Source organism: Cavia porcellus, unplaced genomic scaffold (assembly GCF_034190915.1).
Source record: "Cavia porcellus strain 051 isolate PalLab524CR breed Dunkin Hartley unplaced genomic scaffold, mCavPor4.1 scaffold_13, whole genome shotgun sequence".
In the NCBI taxonomy this organism is placed as follows: Eukaryota; Metazoa; Chordata; class Mammalia; order Rodentia; family Caviidae; genus Cavia; species Cavia porcellus.
The window spans coordinates 55710911-55728828 of record NW_026947496.1 but is presented as its reverse complement, the minus strand read 5'-3'; the positions used below and the strand labels follow the sequence as shown (position 1 = coordinate 55728828).

General features: G+C 33.1%; 1 protein-coding gene across 2 annotated transcripts in view; it reads right to left on the bottom strand.

Annotated features, from left to right (window-relative positions):
* Ppp4r2 (protein phosphatase 4 regulatory subunit 2) overlaps nucleotides 1-17918 on the bottom strand; it is a 58301-nt gene that overhangs the window by 9998 nt on the left and 30385 nt on the right. For both annotated transcript variants that reach the window (XM_005005263.4, XM_063260253.1), the window contains one exon: nucleotides 7848-8018. In XM_005005263.4, the coding sequence (XP_005005320.1) occupies nucleotides 7848-8018 (171 nt within the window). The remainder of the gene's footprint in view (nucleotides 1-7847; nucleotides 8019-17918) is intronic.

The window sequence follows — 17918 nt, the reverse complement described above, 5'->3', positions numbered from 1 at the left end:
TTCTCTTAACTTTCAATTCTTTAAAACCATCACTATTAATTTTCTAATTAGACAAAAACTAAAAACTACACTTTGTCCTCCCATTTGTAGCATTAATAACTACTTATACATTCTAACAAAAGCCAGTATAAGATTTACAATTTTGAAAACATTTAAAGTAAATGTTACGCGTGTAACATTAAGCCCAAGAATTGATCTTAACTCAGCAACCAAACCTAAAAGTGAGAAAATTACCCTTCTGTCGAAAGGATAGTTTACTTGATAGCAAACCACTTCAAATCTGGAAATGTGATGTTCATCATCACTGTTACAGGCAATTCCTTTGAATTTCTGACTCTAATCTTTACTGAAATTCTACTCAGAATGAAGTATAGTGTCAAGATGAAGAATCTCCATCTTTAAAATGAAAAATACCAAACACACCAATAGCATTACTATAATATTTAAACAGCAAGCTTTCATATCTTTTTGTTCATTTTTAAAACATAACTAAAAATCTATAATGTACAAAACTAATTTCACTTTAAAAATTTAATTCATCATCTTCCCAAGCTGCCTATAGTATCAGGTTTTCAATTATCCTTTCTAAAAGGTTAACTGGCTACTCAATTTGTAATTTATGTGTATAACGGTGTCTCTGAAATGTGTATTATGGACTTCCAAATATCAGCAGTGCATACCTGCACCTAGCCCCTCCCTCTTCTACTTCACTGTTCTCTCAACCATAAATACATTAACAAGCTATTCCCATTATAACATTATATTTGTATATTAAGAATATATTATAGCACTAAAATGTGTGGTATTCAAATAGTGTTGAACTACAAATATTTAAATACTATTTATTCACGCTCTTCTGAATGAAAACTCACACAAACAATAAAATATGTTCTCTTAAATTAGAATTAGCTTTAGCAGATGCACACTTTTAAATATCCTGTTTAACATTTATTAAATGTTTTGGTTAATCTTTAAAAGAAGTGTATGTAAAACAATTTAAAACTTTTAGGATAACTCATTATTTCACCTTCTCCTTTTTATCTTACTATATGCAAACATGTAGCCAACTGTTAACTAGTATTGTACATGTCTGTGAGAATGTGGTGGAGGAAGCATGTTTAAATTACAGAGGACAACAGTAACAACCTATTTCATCAAGTTTCCACTAGATGGCACTAAAATGCTACACAACTCCCTCTTTTCAGAGTAAAACACAAACATTTCACATAAATAAAAAGCACAAATGTAACAATAGTATTGAAAATCTCCTTATAAATTTTTGTGCAGCTAGCTCCATAAATGAACACTTACATAAACCAGAAATCCCCATTCTTCTTCAATATCAGAACAGGCACAAAAGCAGTACAATTACAATAAATGCTAATAACATTTGCACACAATACTACAGACAAAGAATAAACTGTATGCTAAACACGTAAGCACAATGCTAGGAACAGCTGACCTGAAGGTCTTTAATCAAAGGTATAAGAATAAATTAAATAAACCAATCCAAAATGAATGCATTTGGTAAGATCATATGAAAGATTTGCTTTTTATTGCTCTTACACAGCACAATAAAGTTTATTCTAACTCATGAAAAACGTTAAGGATTTTCCTAGTTTAAAAGAAAATCACTGTCTTAACTAAGACATTTATGGTAAAGAGTAAAAAGCAAGTATGGGGGCCAGGGATTTAGCTCAGCGGCATAAGCACCTGCCTGGCAAATGCGCGGTCATGAGTTTGATCCCCGGTACCAATAAAAAAGAAAAAGAAAAAAAAGCAAATATGGGAAACATCAAAATAAGCCTGCTAAACCAGCTGTAGTTGCACACGTCTGTAATCTCAGGACTTGGGAGGCTGAGACAGGAGGATCCCTTCACATTTGAGGCCAGCCGGGGCTTCATAGTGAGTTCAAAATCAGCCTGAACTGCAGAGACTCTGTCTCAAAAAATAAAAGACCTAAAAGCACCAGGTACCATCAAATAGTATTACTAAATAATATAGAAATGTATTGCCTGTTCACTTTTAATGTGCAAATTATAAAGAACGGCTAGCTCACCAGGAGAGAACATTCATACTGCATTTACCTGTCTTCATAACTGTATCTGGGAAATAGGGACTTTTAAGGGCACCCTTCTTACATAGTTGGCATGTAAGTTATCTAACAGTGTCTCAAGATTCCAGGAAATGGTCAATAAAATCTTGGTCTCTATCACCATTTTGATCTCATCTACATCTAACAAAAATATCAGGAAGGCATACCAATTGTAGGAGACTATGAAGTCGAAAGTAGAACTCCTTCTTTAAAAATACTACTTTTAATTCAAAAGAGAGCAAATAACCATGATTAAACAGAGTAATTTCTGTATTAGCTGTGCATCTGAATTTGAAAGGAATCTGCCTCCATTCCCTTAAATCTTTTATATCTAAAAGCAAGGAAGTTCAAATGCCAAGAAAGTCACTAAGTATCACAGATGGACATATAAGCAAAAAGTATCCATTCGGCACTTTTTTTAAAAATTAGAATCTTAAGAAATTAGCACTTGCCTGGCATTATTAAGTTCAATTTCAGATAACTACAAAAACAAAACAAGATGGGAGGAAAACGTAAATGTATCTAACCTCTAAGAAACCACTCCTAATATTTTAAAGAGAAAATACATTTGACTAAAACTGATCAGAATCTTTTTAAATGCTGGATGGAAACAAAGTTATCACCTCACTTCCTATTATCTTTTATCGTCTATCTGTACACTGGGTGTCTCACGTAAGAGAAACAATGTGATTCTTAAGCTTATGTGCCCAATTTCTTTCACTAACATTATGGTCTGAAGGTGCTTCTCATTTTCCTACAAATGACTCAAGTCTATAGTCTATCTTTTATGGAAAAGTAGTACTCCATGGTGTAGACACCTTTTCTTTACCCATTCATTTGCTGTTGGATGGAGATTTACCCATTACCCACGCCACAAAAAAAAAAAGAAAGACACATTACATTTCACTCAGATTCTAAGATAAAATCAAACAATCTATATAACCTTTACTATAGAAGCAACCCACCCACCACAAACGTGTGTGCGTGCGCACACACACACACACACACACACACACACACACAAAACTGCTATAAAGGAGCAAAATACACAGACACCATTAGAGTAAGATGGCTATAATATCAGAGTCTATTCTATTAAGAAAAACAGCAATTTTCAGTTTTATCCACAGACATGTTTTTACTGTCTTTATCTTCTAACTAGTCTGCCTTGAAGTGAACTACTTAAATGGAAACTATCTCCCCAACTGATATCAGAAGCTAAACAGATTTTAGTGTTGTCTACTTTATTTTCTCTTTTTTGTTTTACATACATTCTAGGTCTGCTGAGAACTCATGCAACCCTTTTGCCTCCGCCTGTGAAGTGCTGGGATGATAAGCGTGTGTCATCGTGCCTGGCTAACAGGCATAGAAGTACTAAGTATTGTAAGTGAGATTTGAACTCAATATAGTTGAGGCTCTAGACCCTAAAGCCCTTTATCAACTGCTTCACAGTGCCTCATGTGAATGGTCTTAGATCTTATAAAAGCATTGGAATTCTATCTTTATTTGAAACAATATCCTCTATCTGTACTACAGCTTTACCATTTACATTATACACATATAAATATTTGCACCTATGTGTATTTTATACCTCAAATCAAATGTCCAAAATTTGAAATTAAAAATGTTATTCAGAAATAAAAATATTTTAAAAATTGAGGATAAAGAAATTCACTTATTTCTATAACATCAAGGAACACTAATGCCATAAAATTCATGTTTGTATCAGTCTCAACCCCAAAATTAATTTACAGTACTTGTTAAAAACTTTATGCAGTCGGGCATGGTGATGCATGCCTGTAATCCCAGCACTTGGAGGGTGAGGCAAAAGGACTACTACTACGAGTTCAAGGCCGAACTGGGCTATACAAGATCTGGCTCAACTACATAGCAAGAGGCTACCTTAAAAAAAAACAGCAGCAGCACACCAAATCTTTACTCAGTGTTTGTGTTACTCTTATTTTATTTTTATTGCACAAAGAAAAATGGAGAAAAAAACTAAGAGATGGACACAAAATAATACCAATTATCAAATAGTTATATGATCAAAAACAGCAAGCATAATTTAATTTATATATGCAATACAATTAACAAATACTAAGTCAATCCACAAAAATCTATTTTTCACAATCAAATGAGCAACCAATTTAGTAACAAAAAATTGGTCAAAGGCATGGGAGAACAGCAGGTTAAGAACTTCTTCAGTCACTGAAAAACCCAGCGCTAACTAAAACAATAAAATTTACAAGGCATGTTTTTACTCTTATATATGTTCTTTTAAAAACAGAAAAAAAAACAGAAGTATAACATGGCACCCTCTCAGTTATAAAGGCAAGAAACCAAAAAAAGGTGTATGTATATATACTTCTAACAATCATGTGAAAATTTTTCAGAACCAAGAAACTATTTAATCATATATATTATGGTAACTTCAAAGAGAAAAACTTATGGTCTGGACTACCATGCTAAAAGATGAAACAGTATTCAGCTGTCAGTTAACTGTCTCTCTCCTACAAATGACATGCTTGTTGTATACTTTTTCCTGATCTCACAAATACTGAGCAACACTATGTATTTAGTCTAATACTCAACAGTGAAACTATTTAAGAAAAATTTTACAAGTAAACAGCACTGTCAAGTGAGGAGCAGCCTTTAACCATTTCAACATCTGTATTCATTATTCCATAGACTCTTCAAAGAAATCTGACTGTACTACAGGAAAAAATGACTAGCTACCAGCAGTTTTTAAATTATATTATCATCTATTTTAGGAAGAGGATTTTCATGAATGGCTTTGGTTTGAATAAGCTCATATTTTTATTATAATCTCAAGCAGAGGACAAACATCCTTTAACTGACCACTTTATTAAAAATTTTAGGTTCGTTAATTTTTGATGCTTTTTTCACCTAAAAAACTGATTTATACCAAAGAATATCTATATTCCATCATCTTCTATAAAGCTTTAAGAGTTCAAAAGTAATTTTTAAAAGACAAGAAAATTATCCAAGTGAAGTATTCAATTTTTCATATCCTGGTAAACAAAATACAGACAAAAACATTCTTTTTCATGTTCCTTTCTTCCTTCCATCCACCTTTTCCACATCTGCTGTATTTCTTGGTATGTTCAGGTATTTTTCTGGGCCTTGTTTGGAACAGTTACCCCTGTTCTCTAAAAGTTTACAGTTGAAGAAATCAAGCAAACAAGTGAACATATAATATTAAATTCAAAGAGGAAAACAGTATGTTCTGATAATATATCAAATAATTTTAGAAAATGGATAGATGCTGGGGCACAAAATATTATGAAGCATTTAATAAACAGCTTTTACAAGTTAAATGGAAAAAGAAACCAATAAAACAAATTTTACTATAAGATCAGCAAGGCAATAAAACAAAAAAAAGATTATGAAAAAGCAATTCATAAAAGGACTACGAACATAAACTCTTTCACTTTTAAACCAAAGAAACAAATCTAAAATTACACAAATAAAATGAATTGTAACACCTACACTTAATACGTGTGGAAGCATAAACACATTTTGTCAGACACATTTTATGGAATGGATAAGTTTAAATTTTACGATTGTTCATATACTCTCACCACCTAGCAGTGACTGTAATGTGAATAAAAAGCAACAAATATACATATATGCAATATGACATTCAAAAGAAGATATGTACAAGAATGGTCTCTAAGCAATGCTGGTAAGAGCCAACAATAACAAGAAAGGCCCACTATCAATAAAGACAGAGACATTTAAATTATAACCTGTTTATATATAAAAGAAAATGCAGGCACTTCAAATAAACACACAGAAGACATACCTTTAAAAACTGAGTATAAACGTGTCAAAACTCCTCTAACAGGAAAATACAACTACCACATAACATTACTGTACATTATTTTGCATGCTTCTCTAAAATTTGAGAATATTTCTAAAGTATGAACACATCACTATCATAATAAAAGATAATCTATTGTAAGTGTAGGGGAGATGTACTAGAAAAAGATACCTTCAAACTGAAAGAGAACATAATGTTCCTTAGTTTTTAAAACACAAAATTGAAAAGACAAATGTTTTAACATATTAATATACTCAAAAAACATTATAAAATGAAAACTGTTAATATATCACTGATTAAGACTTAAATTCTGCCTGATTAGAATAAATGATTTGTAAACTATTACTCTGAAAAAATGAATTAAAAATACAATTTCAAAATACTTACGGATCAAAGATAAAAACATATTAAAAGAAAGTATGTTTATATACACAGGTGTTAAGTAACTGTTTAAGTCATTTTCTCAAGTAGATGAATCACCTATTTTATGGATTGAGAAATTAAAATAATCACACTTATCCAAAAACCTACATGCCTGTCTCTAAAGTAATTTCTAAAAGTTAATAATATTTACTATTAACTCATAATCACAATTAACTTAATATTCACAAAAGTATTATATAATCTGACTTGCTTCACCAGTGACTGTTATTTTCGAATGGTAGCTACATTTCAATTCAAGAAAAGATGAGTCACTATACTGTCAAAAGTATTTTTTGGTGTGTATGTGCGTTTAGTATCTCCCAAGAGAAGTATTCTCATCTTGAACACATCCACAGTTCAGTCTTTTTTCTGCAACATACTTCTAATACACATGTGGCAGCTTCTGAGTACATTTTTTAAAAATATTTTAATCAAACTGGTAAGGAAATATATGCATATGATTAAACAGTTTCAACAGCAAAAGTTTCCTTCATATCTTAAAAGTCACAGGGAAAATCACAGCAGACAAAACTACTCCTCCCACACACAAAAACATGTTTTAGAAAGACACAAAACTGAAATTTAAGCATTTGATAATTTTAAGCAAAATTCTTACATAAAAAAATAAGACAAATATGACATTTAACAAAGACATTACTCTGTTTCAAATCCAATGGGATTAAACACCAAGGGGAAGAAATCATGCTACCTAAAAATATGCACAACTGAAATCCATACAAAAAGCCTTCCTTTACATATGAATTTATGGTTAATATAAATACAGCATAATACTCAGCAATGTCATTCCACACTTCCCAAATTGTTAATGCCCAACAAAATTTTGAACAATTCAACTTCAAACTGTAAAAACATGAATTTCTATAAATAATTTAAAATGACAAGTACAGCACATTTTTTGAAAGATCACTTTTAATGTAGAAAATCTTTGTTTTTCAATGTTTTATAAAGAACAAAATGATAGGGGCTGGGTATTTAACTCAGCAGCATAAGCACCTGCCTTGCAAGCAGGCAGTTGTGAGTTCAATCCCCAGTACCGATAAAAAAGAAAAAAAAAAAAAAGAAAAAAATGATTACTGGGGAAAGAAAAGACTCAAAATTTCTAAAACTAAGCAGAATATTTTCATAAAATGCTGTTTTTTTTTCATTTTAAAATATGATTTAAGTCAATGATATACAAAAGTCCTATATCATATATAAAGTCAATTATATCAAATATACAATGATAAAGAAAGAACATTAGAAGATTTCCCAATGAGTGTTTCCACTGCCATACCCATTTATGGTAAATATCACTCATACAAAAAGATGGCCTGTGATTTTTTTAAAGACTGTTATCTTAAATACTTAAAAGCTAACAATCAGAAAATACTGTTACTGAAGGTTTAGAACTGACATTATTAGCAAATTCCCCCCCGAAAAAAAAAAAAAACACAAGAAAATCTTTAAAAGAGTATAAAGGCATACCCATTAAATCCAGTGACAATTTTCAGTATTCTTTCCTTCATTTCATCAAAGGGAATATATTCTACATTAGGATTTGGAGGACCTCTTGGTTCGGGAGCTGAAGTTCTGAAATCATCCATCACTTTCTCCAGTTTGAATATAAAATAGCCTTTAAATTGGGACCACTGAATCCTGTAAGAAAAAAAAATACATATATGTATGCATATATCATGTGGCTTTATAATTGGTGAACATAAAGCACAAATCCAGGTGTACAATGAAACTAAAACAAGATTTGAAACTGTATACTGTTTCTTTGTTGTTGTCATATTGCTTTTGTTTTTGTTTGCTTTTCACTTTAAAATTAAAAGGTATGAACAAAGGTGAGAATGCTTCTGTTCAAGTGTACACACCATACACAACCAAAATGCTCACAAGCTCCAATTCAAAATTTCGTATGACTCCAATTACTGTGACCCAAGCAAAATCAAAATTGGATTTACAAATTTTTTGTTTTGTTTTTGTTTTTGAGGACTAGGAATCACTCTCAACCTCATGCTTGCCAGAAAGGCTCTGTATATCCCCAGCCCTGAATAAAAATTTTAAAATGAAGTACTTTTATCTGAAAGCCTACAGTCCCTTTCTTAACATTTAAAAAATATTAAAGTTTGACTCTATCCCTTATAATAAATCACAACAGGGAGTTACTGTATCACTGAAAGAATGTCAGAAAAGAATCCACATCTTGTCTCAATATCCAAATTAGTGCAATGCTCTCCCTCCTTTGCGGTGAATATTTTCAGGATTTTTTCTCATTTACAAATTATATACATTTTATATATATATACATATACATATATATATATCCTAACCAGTCTGACATAATGAAAATGTCTAATTGCTTTGTGTCCTTTTCACATTATCATTCACTGAATTAACATAATGCCTTTTATACTTCACCCTCACATTTCACCACTATGAAATGTGGTGTGAGATAATTTTGTGATGACACCTATATAAACAGCATAAATTCCAGGAGATGTAAAAGGAATGTCAATCATTTCCAAGCAGACAGGACTATCACTAGTGGCTACAGAATGATTTCTTCTACAGCCTGACCACTTAAATATAATTACACAAATTATACCTCTATACCAACTCTATAAACACTAGGACAACAGTTTACACACTGTATGTCAAACAAATCAAAGCCACTGTTATAAGAGTAAGAACTGCCTTTTTTTTACTAAGTCATCTTCACTGATGGTAAAAAAGCAATGGTGGATAAAACCCCATTGCAATGCAGTACAAATCAAGCAGCAGTACCAAACTCCACAAAACATACTCATTAACTTTTTACCATCACAAAACCATAGTGGTTTTTCCCCATAGTTTTTTTTCTTTTAAAAAAAGACTTTTAGTTAGAAGTGTATACAAATTTCACTGAATATACATTTTAGCATTCTATATAAGAAAACAGAGAAATATAACCAAATATATATATGCTGAGAGAAATATATATATACTGTAAGCGGCTCTCAAAGACAACCTCTGAACATGTTGCCAACTGAACTACCAGCCATTTTGCACAAAACACCATTTTTAACTGGAAAGATTACCACACAATCCTTATTCACATTTATATCAAAAGAATGTTAGATATATTCTCAAAAAAAATCACTGAACTATGCCTGTCAATTCAAGAGAAACTAAAAAGACTGTTACAAATGATAAATTTTAAACTTCCAAGCCAGTGATCTAAGAGCTTGAACTGTTCCCCACACAGCCCCAAGATATTCCACAAGTAATTGGTGTTGATAGTAGATACTGTGACACCAAAAGCATGAGCAGTAAGTTGAATAAATTTTCAGCAAAATAAAACTTTTATGCATCAAGAGACATTATAAACAATGAAGTCAACCCACGAAATGATAAGAAATATTTACAAATCTTGTATCTCATAAGGCATTATAGAGAATAAAGAACTACAACTCAACTGCTATTTAAAAATGGGCCAAACTACTTGAATAGATATTTCTACTAAAAAAAAAAACATATTGTATAGTAATGGCCAATAAGCACCTGAAAAGATGCTCAACATATCTAAGGGAGACAAACTAAAATCACTTTACACTTACTAGGTTGGCTATTACCTACCTCCATACCTCAAAAACCATCAAGAATTGGCCAGCAAGGATGTAGAGAAACTAGAACTCTATGCACTCATTATTGGTGGGAACAGTGCAAATACTGTGAAAAACAAAATGGATCCATAAAGGAGGGAAAACACAGAAAAATCACGGTATACCAGCACTTCCATTTCTGAGATCTGAGGAAATGAAAGTGAGGACTCAGGCTCACACCACTAATGTTACATAAGCAATATCCACAATAGTCAAAAGGTGAAAACAACCCAAAGTCCAACGACAGATGAATAAACAAACCAAATATGATAAGTAATAATAGGACACTAATCAACTTTTATTTTCTCATTTATTACTTACTGCCTTGCTAGGGATCTAACTCACACATGCTAGGCTAGTGCTCTCCAATGAGTTACCAGCCCTAAATCAGCCTTTTAAAGAAAATTTTGACATTCTACAATATGAATTGACTTTGAAGGCACTACGTGAAGATGAAATTTGCCAAATATACAAAAACCAATTACTGTATGATTCCATTTATATGAAATACCAATAGTGAAATCCTGAGAGAAAACAACAGTTACTATCAGAGCCTAAGGAACAGTTTTACTTTGGATAGATTAAAACATTATGGAAATGATAGTGGTGACAGTAATACAAACTATGAATGTGCTTAATACCAATGACTTCTATGCTTAAAAATGACAAAGTGGTAATGTTCATGGGTCATATATTTTAGTCACACTGAAAAATATGCAAAAGATCTGAATGTGTATTTCTTCAAAAAGGACAAATGACCAAAAAACTCACAAAAGATGCTCTCCACTATTATTTATTAGGATAAAATGCAAATTCAACACCACAAAGAGACACCAATTTCAACTCCACTAGAATGGCTGTAATAAAAAATATGAACAGTAGCCAAAAGTTGTGCCACACACCCCAGGAAACCCAGCATGGTGGGAGGCTGAGGCAGGGGGAACCCAATTTTAAACCAAACTTGTGGAACTTAGTGAGACCCTATCTCAAAATAAAATGGACTGGCAATACAGCCCAACTAAATTCAATCACCACTCCCCACCTTCAACCCCCTCAAGAAAAAAAAACTCTAAGCCTAAACACAAAGCCTTAGAATGTGGAGAAATTGGAAATCTCACACACTGCTGGTGGCAAACAGTTGGGCAGTTCTTCAAAAGGATAAAAACTGAGTCAACAGATGACCCAATAGCTTCATTCTATCAAGACAGTAAATTACACCTACATGAAAAAATTGCTAAAAACAATCAATAAAGCCATCTGCAAGGCTGTGAATGTACCTCAATGGTTACAGCCTTGCCTACTGTGAGCAAAGGCTTGGATTTGATCCCCAAGATCCAAAGGAAAAAATATCTCTATAATTAGTCTTTGTTTTGTTTTGTTTTATTTTGGTTTTTTCCCCCTTTTCTTTTACTAGTCTTTTTTGGAAGAAAGGGAGTTTGAGGTTTAAGAAGCAAAATCAGCACATTATAATCCAGAAAAACCTAGTAACAGTTTTTAATTAATAGTAGGTAAATGCTTCTTAAAATTCATCTTTAAATTTTACAAAACTCCCTACAAGCATGCAACTAATATTTAAACACAACAGGGAAGATTAAACTGTAACAAGTCAATATTTTTTTCATTTTTTTTTTGTTTTGTTTCGTTTTTTGGTTCTGAGACTCAAACTCACCGTATGCTTGCCAGGCAGATTCCGTGCCACTGAGGTATACCCCTGGTCTTCAATTCTTAAATTAAGAAAACTAGTAAATTTAAATTAATAAAATTCCATTAATCCATAATATTGTATGGATCCAGGGAATTTTTACTATCCCATCTTTCCCCTTTATTCATTTGGAATGACAACCCAAAAAAGAGCACAATAATCTGAACAGTGAGACATGCAGAAAAATTGTGAGCTTAGAAAACATTTTACTAATACTCCCACTATCTTGTTTTGACTGATTAGACTCTGTTCCGTTCCGTATGACAGTATCAAGTTTGAGGGTATAGGCAACCACTGTAAAGGCAATAAGATTCACTAAGATGCCCGTTGTGGTTTGACTATTATCTCCTTTGGAAGTCCTGTAATGTTTACAATGTTTAAGTTTTATTGGTCTTGTTCTCTACTGTTTTGTTCAACTTTATAATACCTAATGAGATAGACAATTCTTTTTAAGGAAGCAAGAGGAATTATGGTAACCATTGTTGATAACCTTGTACTCTATCATGTACTATTGTCTATCCTTGGTTTTGACAGACAGCTTTGTTTTGCCATATTTGACTTTATTCTCTTCCAAAGGAAAAAAAAAGTACTAAGAACTAAGGAGTAATAAAACCCAAAATGTGTAAATTTTGTTGTAAAAAAGAGAGGGGAAAAAAATGCTCTAAAGGATACAACTGCAAGAGTGCTTAGGGGTGTTAAATAGCTGACCATATTAATGTTTTTGGTTGGATCATTGAACACAACTGTTTACAGTCTCACTGTTTGAAAGTCCACTTTGTATGCTTTGATACTGTGACTTGAACAACTATCTCTAAGATGATAATGTGTAATCTATTGACTGGTGACTTCTTACTGGTTTTTTTTTTTTTTATAGTTCTGTATTACTTGTACCCTTACACCACTTTGTTTTGTTTCGTTCTCTTTTTCCTTCTAAATAAAATTTTTAAAAAAATAAGAAAACATGTCACTAACTTATAAAACAGAAATTAAGTCTTAAGAAACTGACAAATTAAGTACACAATGCATTTTAACTTTCAAACGTATCAGCAGCTATGCTAAATTAGATCCAACTGATGCAAATGATGTGATACTATACCCCATATATATTTAAATGAGACTATGTGAAGATACAGCTTTTTACTGGATAGTGATGAAAACAGAAACAGAAGATGCTTTCTGAAAATTACATAATTCAGAAACTAAAACAGATCATGCCCAAACCATCTAAAATGGGCAACAAAACCAATGTTTTAGGAATGTAATCAAGAAAAGAACAAAAACCTTTGTTTTTAAAACAATGACATTATTCTACAAAGATATTCATAAAACATTTTCAACTTCAGAATCAATTTCTCCACAAAAAAATATTGCCCTTAAAATAAAAAACATACTCAGAACTTTAATGTACTTTGCTTAAACTATCTCAAGAATTTTCTAATTCATTACACATTAATTTTTCAAGTCATCTCCCTTGGCTTCTTTTTCATCTCTTTTCCCTTCCATTCTATTCAGTTTCTCCTCTAGGGAAGCTAACAACTCGTAGTAGATCCTCCAGTTAAAGCATCACTACAACTTCTTGTATTTGCCAATAAAACTTACAAGTTCATACAAAAATACACTTCCCTCATCACTCTACAAATTAAAGGTATTTTTCAGATTCCCAACGACAGAAAAACCTCTTTTCCCAGTTAGTTCTACAAGAATTTAGTGGCTAATGTCCAACACCTTAATTGTTGCCTTCTACAGTTCAAATTCTATTATTGTCAGACCGGAAATGCAGCTTAATGGTAGGAGAGCTCGCCCAATATACTGAAGGCTAAAAGTTAAATCTCCAAAACTACAACATAAAGTAAACCAGAAAACTCACTAGTCAGCCTAATTACATTCTACATGAACTTGTGGGGAAGTTAACACAAGAGAGTAGCACAGCAAAGTCCTAGCACCAGTAGCTACTCTAAGGGTCAGCAAATACTCCACCATCTGTAAACATAAAATTAAAAAAAACTTGGGGGGAGTCTTTTTGAGACAAGGTCTCACTGTACAGTTCAAGCTGGCCTTGAACTTAGAAGGATCCTCCTGCCTCAGGCTCCCAAGTGCTCAGATTACAGATGTATGCCACCACACCCAGCTTCAAATAAACCTCATCTAGTAAGGTTGACCGTGAATGAAAGTGAAAGTTTATAAAATGCATATTCTTCAAAAGGAAGGTATTTCTATCAGAACACAGGACTGGAAAAATTATTCAATTATGTGACTGAAAGAAACATACATGTATATTTTGAATACTGAATTGAATAAAAGATTGGCAAAAAAAAGTAATATACTGAAAAAGGCTCAAACAAAATCTAGTCAATATTTTAAATAATTAATTTTAAAATGTGTTAAAGAGAAGCATCCTTTTGTGTTATGCTACATACATTACAGCTTATTGAACATAAGAACAAAACAGTGGAAAACAGCCTAGAACAGAACCAGTCATTCACAAGTCACTTCATCCTTCAGATATCAAAATCCTCCAAAGCTCATGTTCCTTATAGAAAATAGCGTAACATTTGTATACAACTTACAAACATCTTCTCATACACTACATTCATCTCTAGATGACAATACCTGATACGATACAAATGCTATATAAACTGTTGACACAATTTTCACCAATTATTATGCATCCACAATTGGTTAAATGTGCTGATGGGGAACTCATAATAGACACTGAGTGCTGACTATACATGGGAAGTTGGTATATGGTAAGTAAAGAACAGACTTGCTTGGGAAATACTAAAACTAATATTTGAATATGGAAGAGAATGTCCTTTTTGCTCTTGTGATTGTATCAACAGTACAGACATTGCAAAACATTAGAAAATATGGAATAGAAAAATAAAAATTATCCATAACCTGTCCATTCAGCTATCACTAAGAAATCAGTATATTTTCACTGATCTGTATTACATTCATTTTAAATAAATGAGTTTATTATTTATTTAATTTGACATTATAGTTTACTATTCCCTGTCCCCTACTCATTATAGGTATCTTCGTAAGACAAACAGTTCTTGAAACAAAGATTTTTAATTGCTTTACACTTGGGGCTGTAATTTATTCAACAACCAATGTTTTTATAAAGCTGGGCATGGTGGCACATATGTAATCTAGCACTGAAAGGCTGAAGTATGAGGATTGCCATGAGTCCAACACTGGCCTGGGCTACAATGAGTTCAAGACCAGCCTGAAAATAAGCCTATAGTGAACAACTTAATGAACTGTATGTACTCATCTACTGACATGAGATAGATTTCCTTAAATGGAATTATTAGTCAAAAGTATGAAGTGTGTGTGTATGTATACATGAAGGTTTTAGTTTAGACCTTCAAAACTACCCAGAGACACCATACCACTTACATTATAGTGCCAATAATAATGTATAGGAGCCGTGTCTGGAGGCACACACCTGTAATCCCAGCTCTCAGGAGGCTATAAGGCAGGATCGCTGTGAGTTTAAGGCCAGCTTAGGCTACATAATGAATTCAAAGGCAACCTGAATTAAATAGCAAGACCCTGTCTCCAAAAACAAGTATAGAAACACCTATTTTATTTGTATCTTTCCAAAACTGTCCATTTTAATTTGCAGATCCTTCATGGTGAAACTGAGTGCTTCTGGCTCTGTTTATTAGCCACTCCAGGGACTTGTGCATGTTAAGCACATGCTGTACTACTACTGAGCTACATCCCCAGCCCACTAGACTCTGTGTGTGTATGTATATATATTATCTTCTGCAATTATCTAGGTTTCTCAACTTTGGTGATTCAATATTGACATTTTCAGCCAGGTAATTCTTATTGTCTCAATGTCACAGGGGGGCATCCTGAGTTGAACATCATCTTTTACACTCTGTGCACTGTAGGATAGTACACACACCCACCCCTAGTTGTAAGCAGTCATAAATATCTCTAAACCCTACTGAATGTTCTTCAGGAGGCAACAATTATCTTCTATACTCCTCTATCATCACCTCTTATAAGTTACTTGTTTTGTATTTCCTGTATTTTGAAATTATCTTTCAAATGATACATATCCTTACTTAGAAATTTGTATCTGATGTTGGCAAAGTACCTGTTTCAACAACAAAATCCTGAAACAGATTCTGATTTTGTCACTGAAGTGCATTTTTCTCATTATAGCACTAAACATGTAATAATGGTTATACACATAAAAGGAGCCAATCAGATGGAAAAGAAAGCTTCAGAAGGTAACACAAACTTTCAGATACCTCAGAGTAAACTTGGGTTTCTTTCTTGGCAAGTTGCATACACAAGATAAGGATTCTAACACGTCGGAAGACTCAAGTTACTATCCAGGTACTCACCCACCACTCCTTACTGTTAAAACAAGAACTTTAAGTTAACCTGACTTACGTTTATCTCTTAATCAGCCTTTGAGTCATTACTGAAAATCTCTAAAAACTTTTCAACAGACTCTTCCCTTCCCAATAAGCAGCAGAACCAAACATTCGCCCCTCTTACAACATGCTTGGAATGAAGATAGCTAATTTAGAGGTATTTCGTTTCTTTTAGTTGAAGTATATCTTTCTTCCCTGCTACAAGGGAGTCACATTTCTTGCCACTGTCACCACTGCTGGTACCATTTCCTTCAAATTCCAGATGATGATAACTCCAACAAAAACTGGTTCGTTTCTTTACTCCAGAATTTGCCAGTGTAGGTAAAGCCCCTTTTTCCATTTTCTCCCCTCAACTCATAGAGTAACATCAAGGTCATCATCAGTTAAAATGCCCTGAAGAGGCAAAATGGTGGCATGTGCCTTAAGCCCCAGTTACTCAGTAGGATCATCTGAACTCAAGAGATGTAGATCAGCCTGAGCAACATAGCCAAGACCCTGTCTCTAAAAATTGAATGCATGAATACATGTGCCTAAAGATCCTTGATTAAGCTAAAAACAAGACACATGGGCAGGGGATTTACCTCAGTGGCTCAAGCACTTTCCTGGTTAAGCGCAAGGTCATGAGTTGATTCCTAATACTAAAAACAAAAAACAAGATGCATAAACAAACTAAGGCATCCTAAATTTTTCATCGCAGAGATTTCAGTGATAGTACAGCAGAACTGTACTGCTATAGTGGTGACAAAGAAAAATGAGTGAAGGTTTGGAGCCATTAGGAAGGGCTTCAGAAGGAAAGTTGGGACCTTCAACCTGTACTTACAAAAGATGATTGCAGAAAAAGCTCAAAGGTAACAGGGTATCAGTAAAATTAGGAGGAGTTTAACATAGATAATAAAATGTCTTTGTCATCACTTCTCTGCTTTTTGGCTAAGATCAAGTGTAAAGTGTCTTTCTTAAACTCAGCAAAACTGACATTTTGGACCAGAGTTCTGTGCTGTGAACAGTCTCAAGCAGTTCAAGATACCTTGATCACTATCACTTTACACAAGCAGCATCCCCCATTCCTAAGTGGTAACAATCAAAATTGTCTCTAGGCATTTCCAAATAACTGATGGAAGAAAACTGCTAACATTTAGGAATTAATGAAGTATATAATTCCTTTTGCTGAGGATTGTACTAACTTTAAAAATATTATGAGAATCAGAATCACAAAATTCAAACCCTCACAAAATTCAAGAAACAAAATATGTGCCTTGTGTTAAGAAATACTGAAATATGTAGACTCACTTAAAAATACTAATATCAAATTATCTCATGAATCACTTTTAGCTGTACAAGATAATGTACAAAGAAACTTGATCCAAAATTCTTTTCTGTGGTACTGTCTTATGTGTATTAATAAGGGGTCAATTTCCCTTTCTGTTCCATCTAGAAACCAACTAATGTAGCAAACGAGAAATAGTTCTTCAGTTTTATTTAAATACACAAACATGTATGTTGGGGCTAGGGATACAGCTCAATAGCATAAGCAACAGCCCAGCAAGCACAAAGGTCCTGAGTTCGATTCTTGGTACAAAAAACATCCACAGAAATATGTGTATGATTGAGGTTTTAAAGCTCATTCCTTAACTACAAAAACGAGTTGAAGCTGGGTGATTAACTCAGTGACATAAGCACCTGTGAGTTCGATCCCCAGTTACAAAACGATCCCCAGTTACAAAAAACAAAACAAAACAAACGAACAAAAAAAAGAGTTGACCATAGCTTGAGGTGGTGAAGGACTACTGCATATCTTAATAAACAGGTT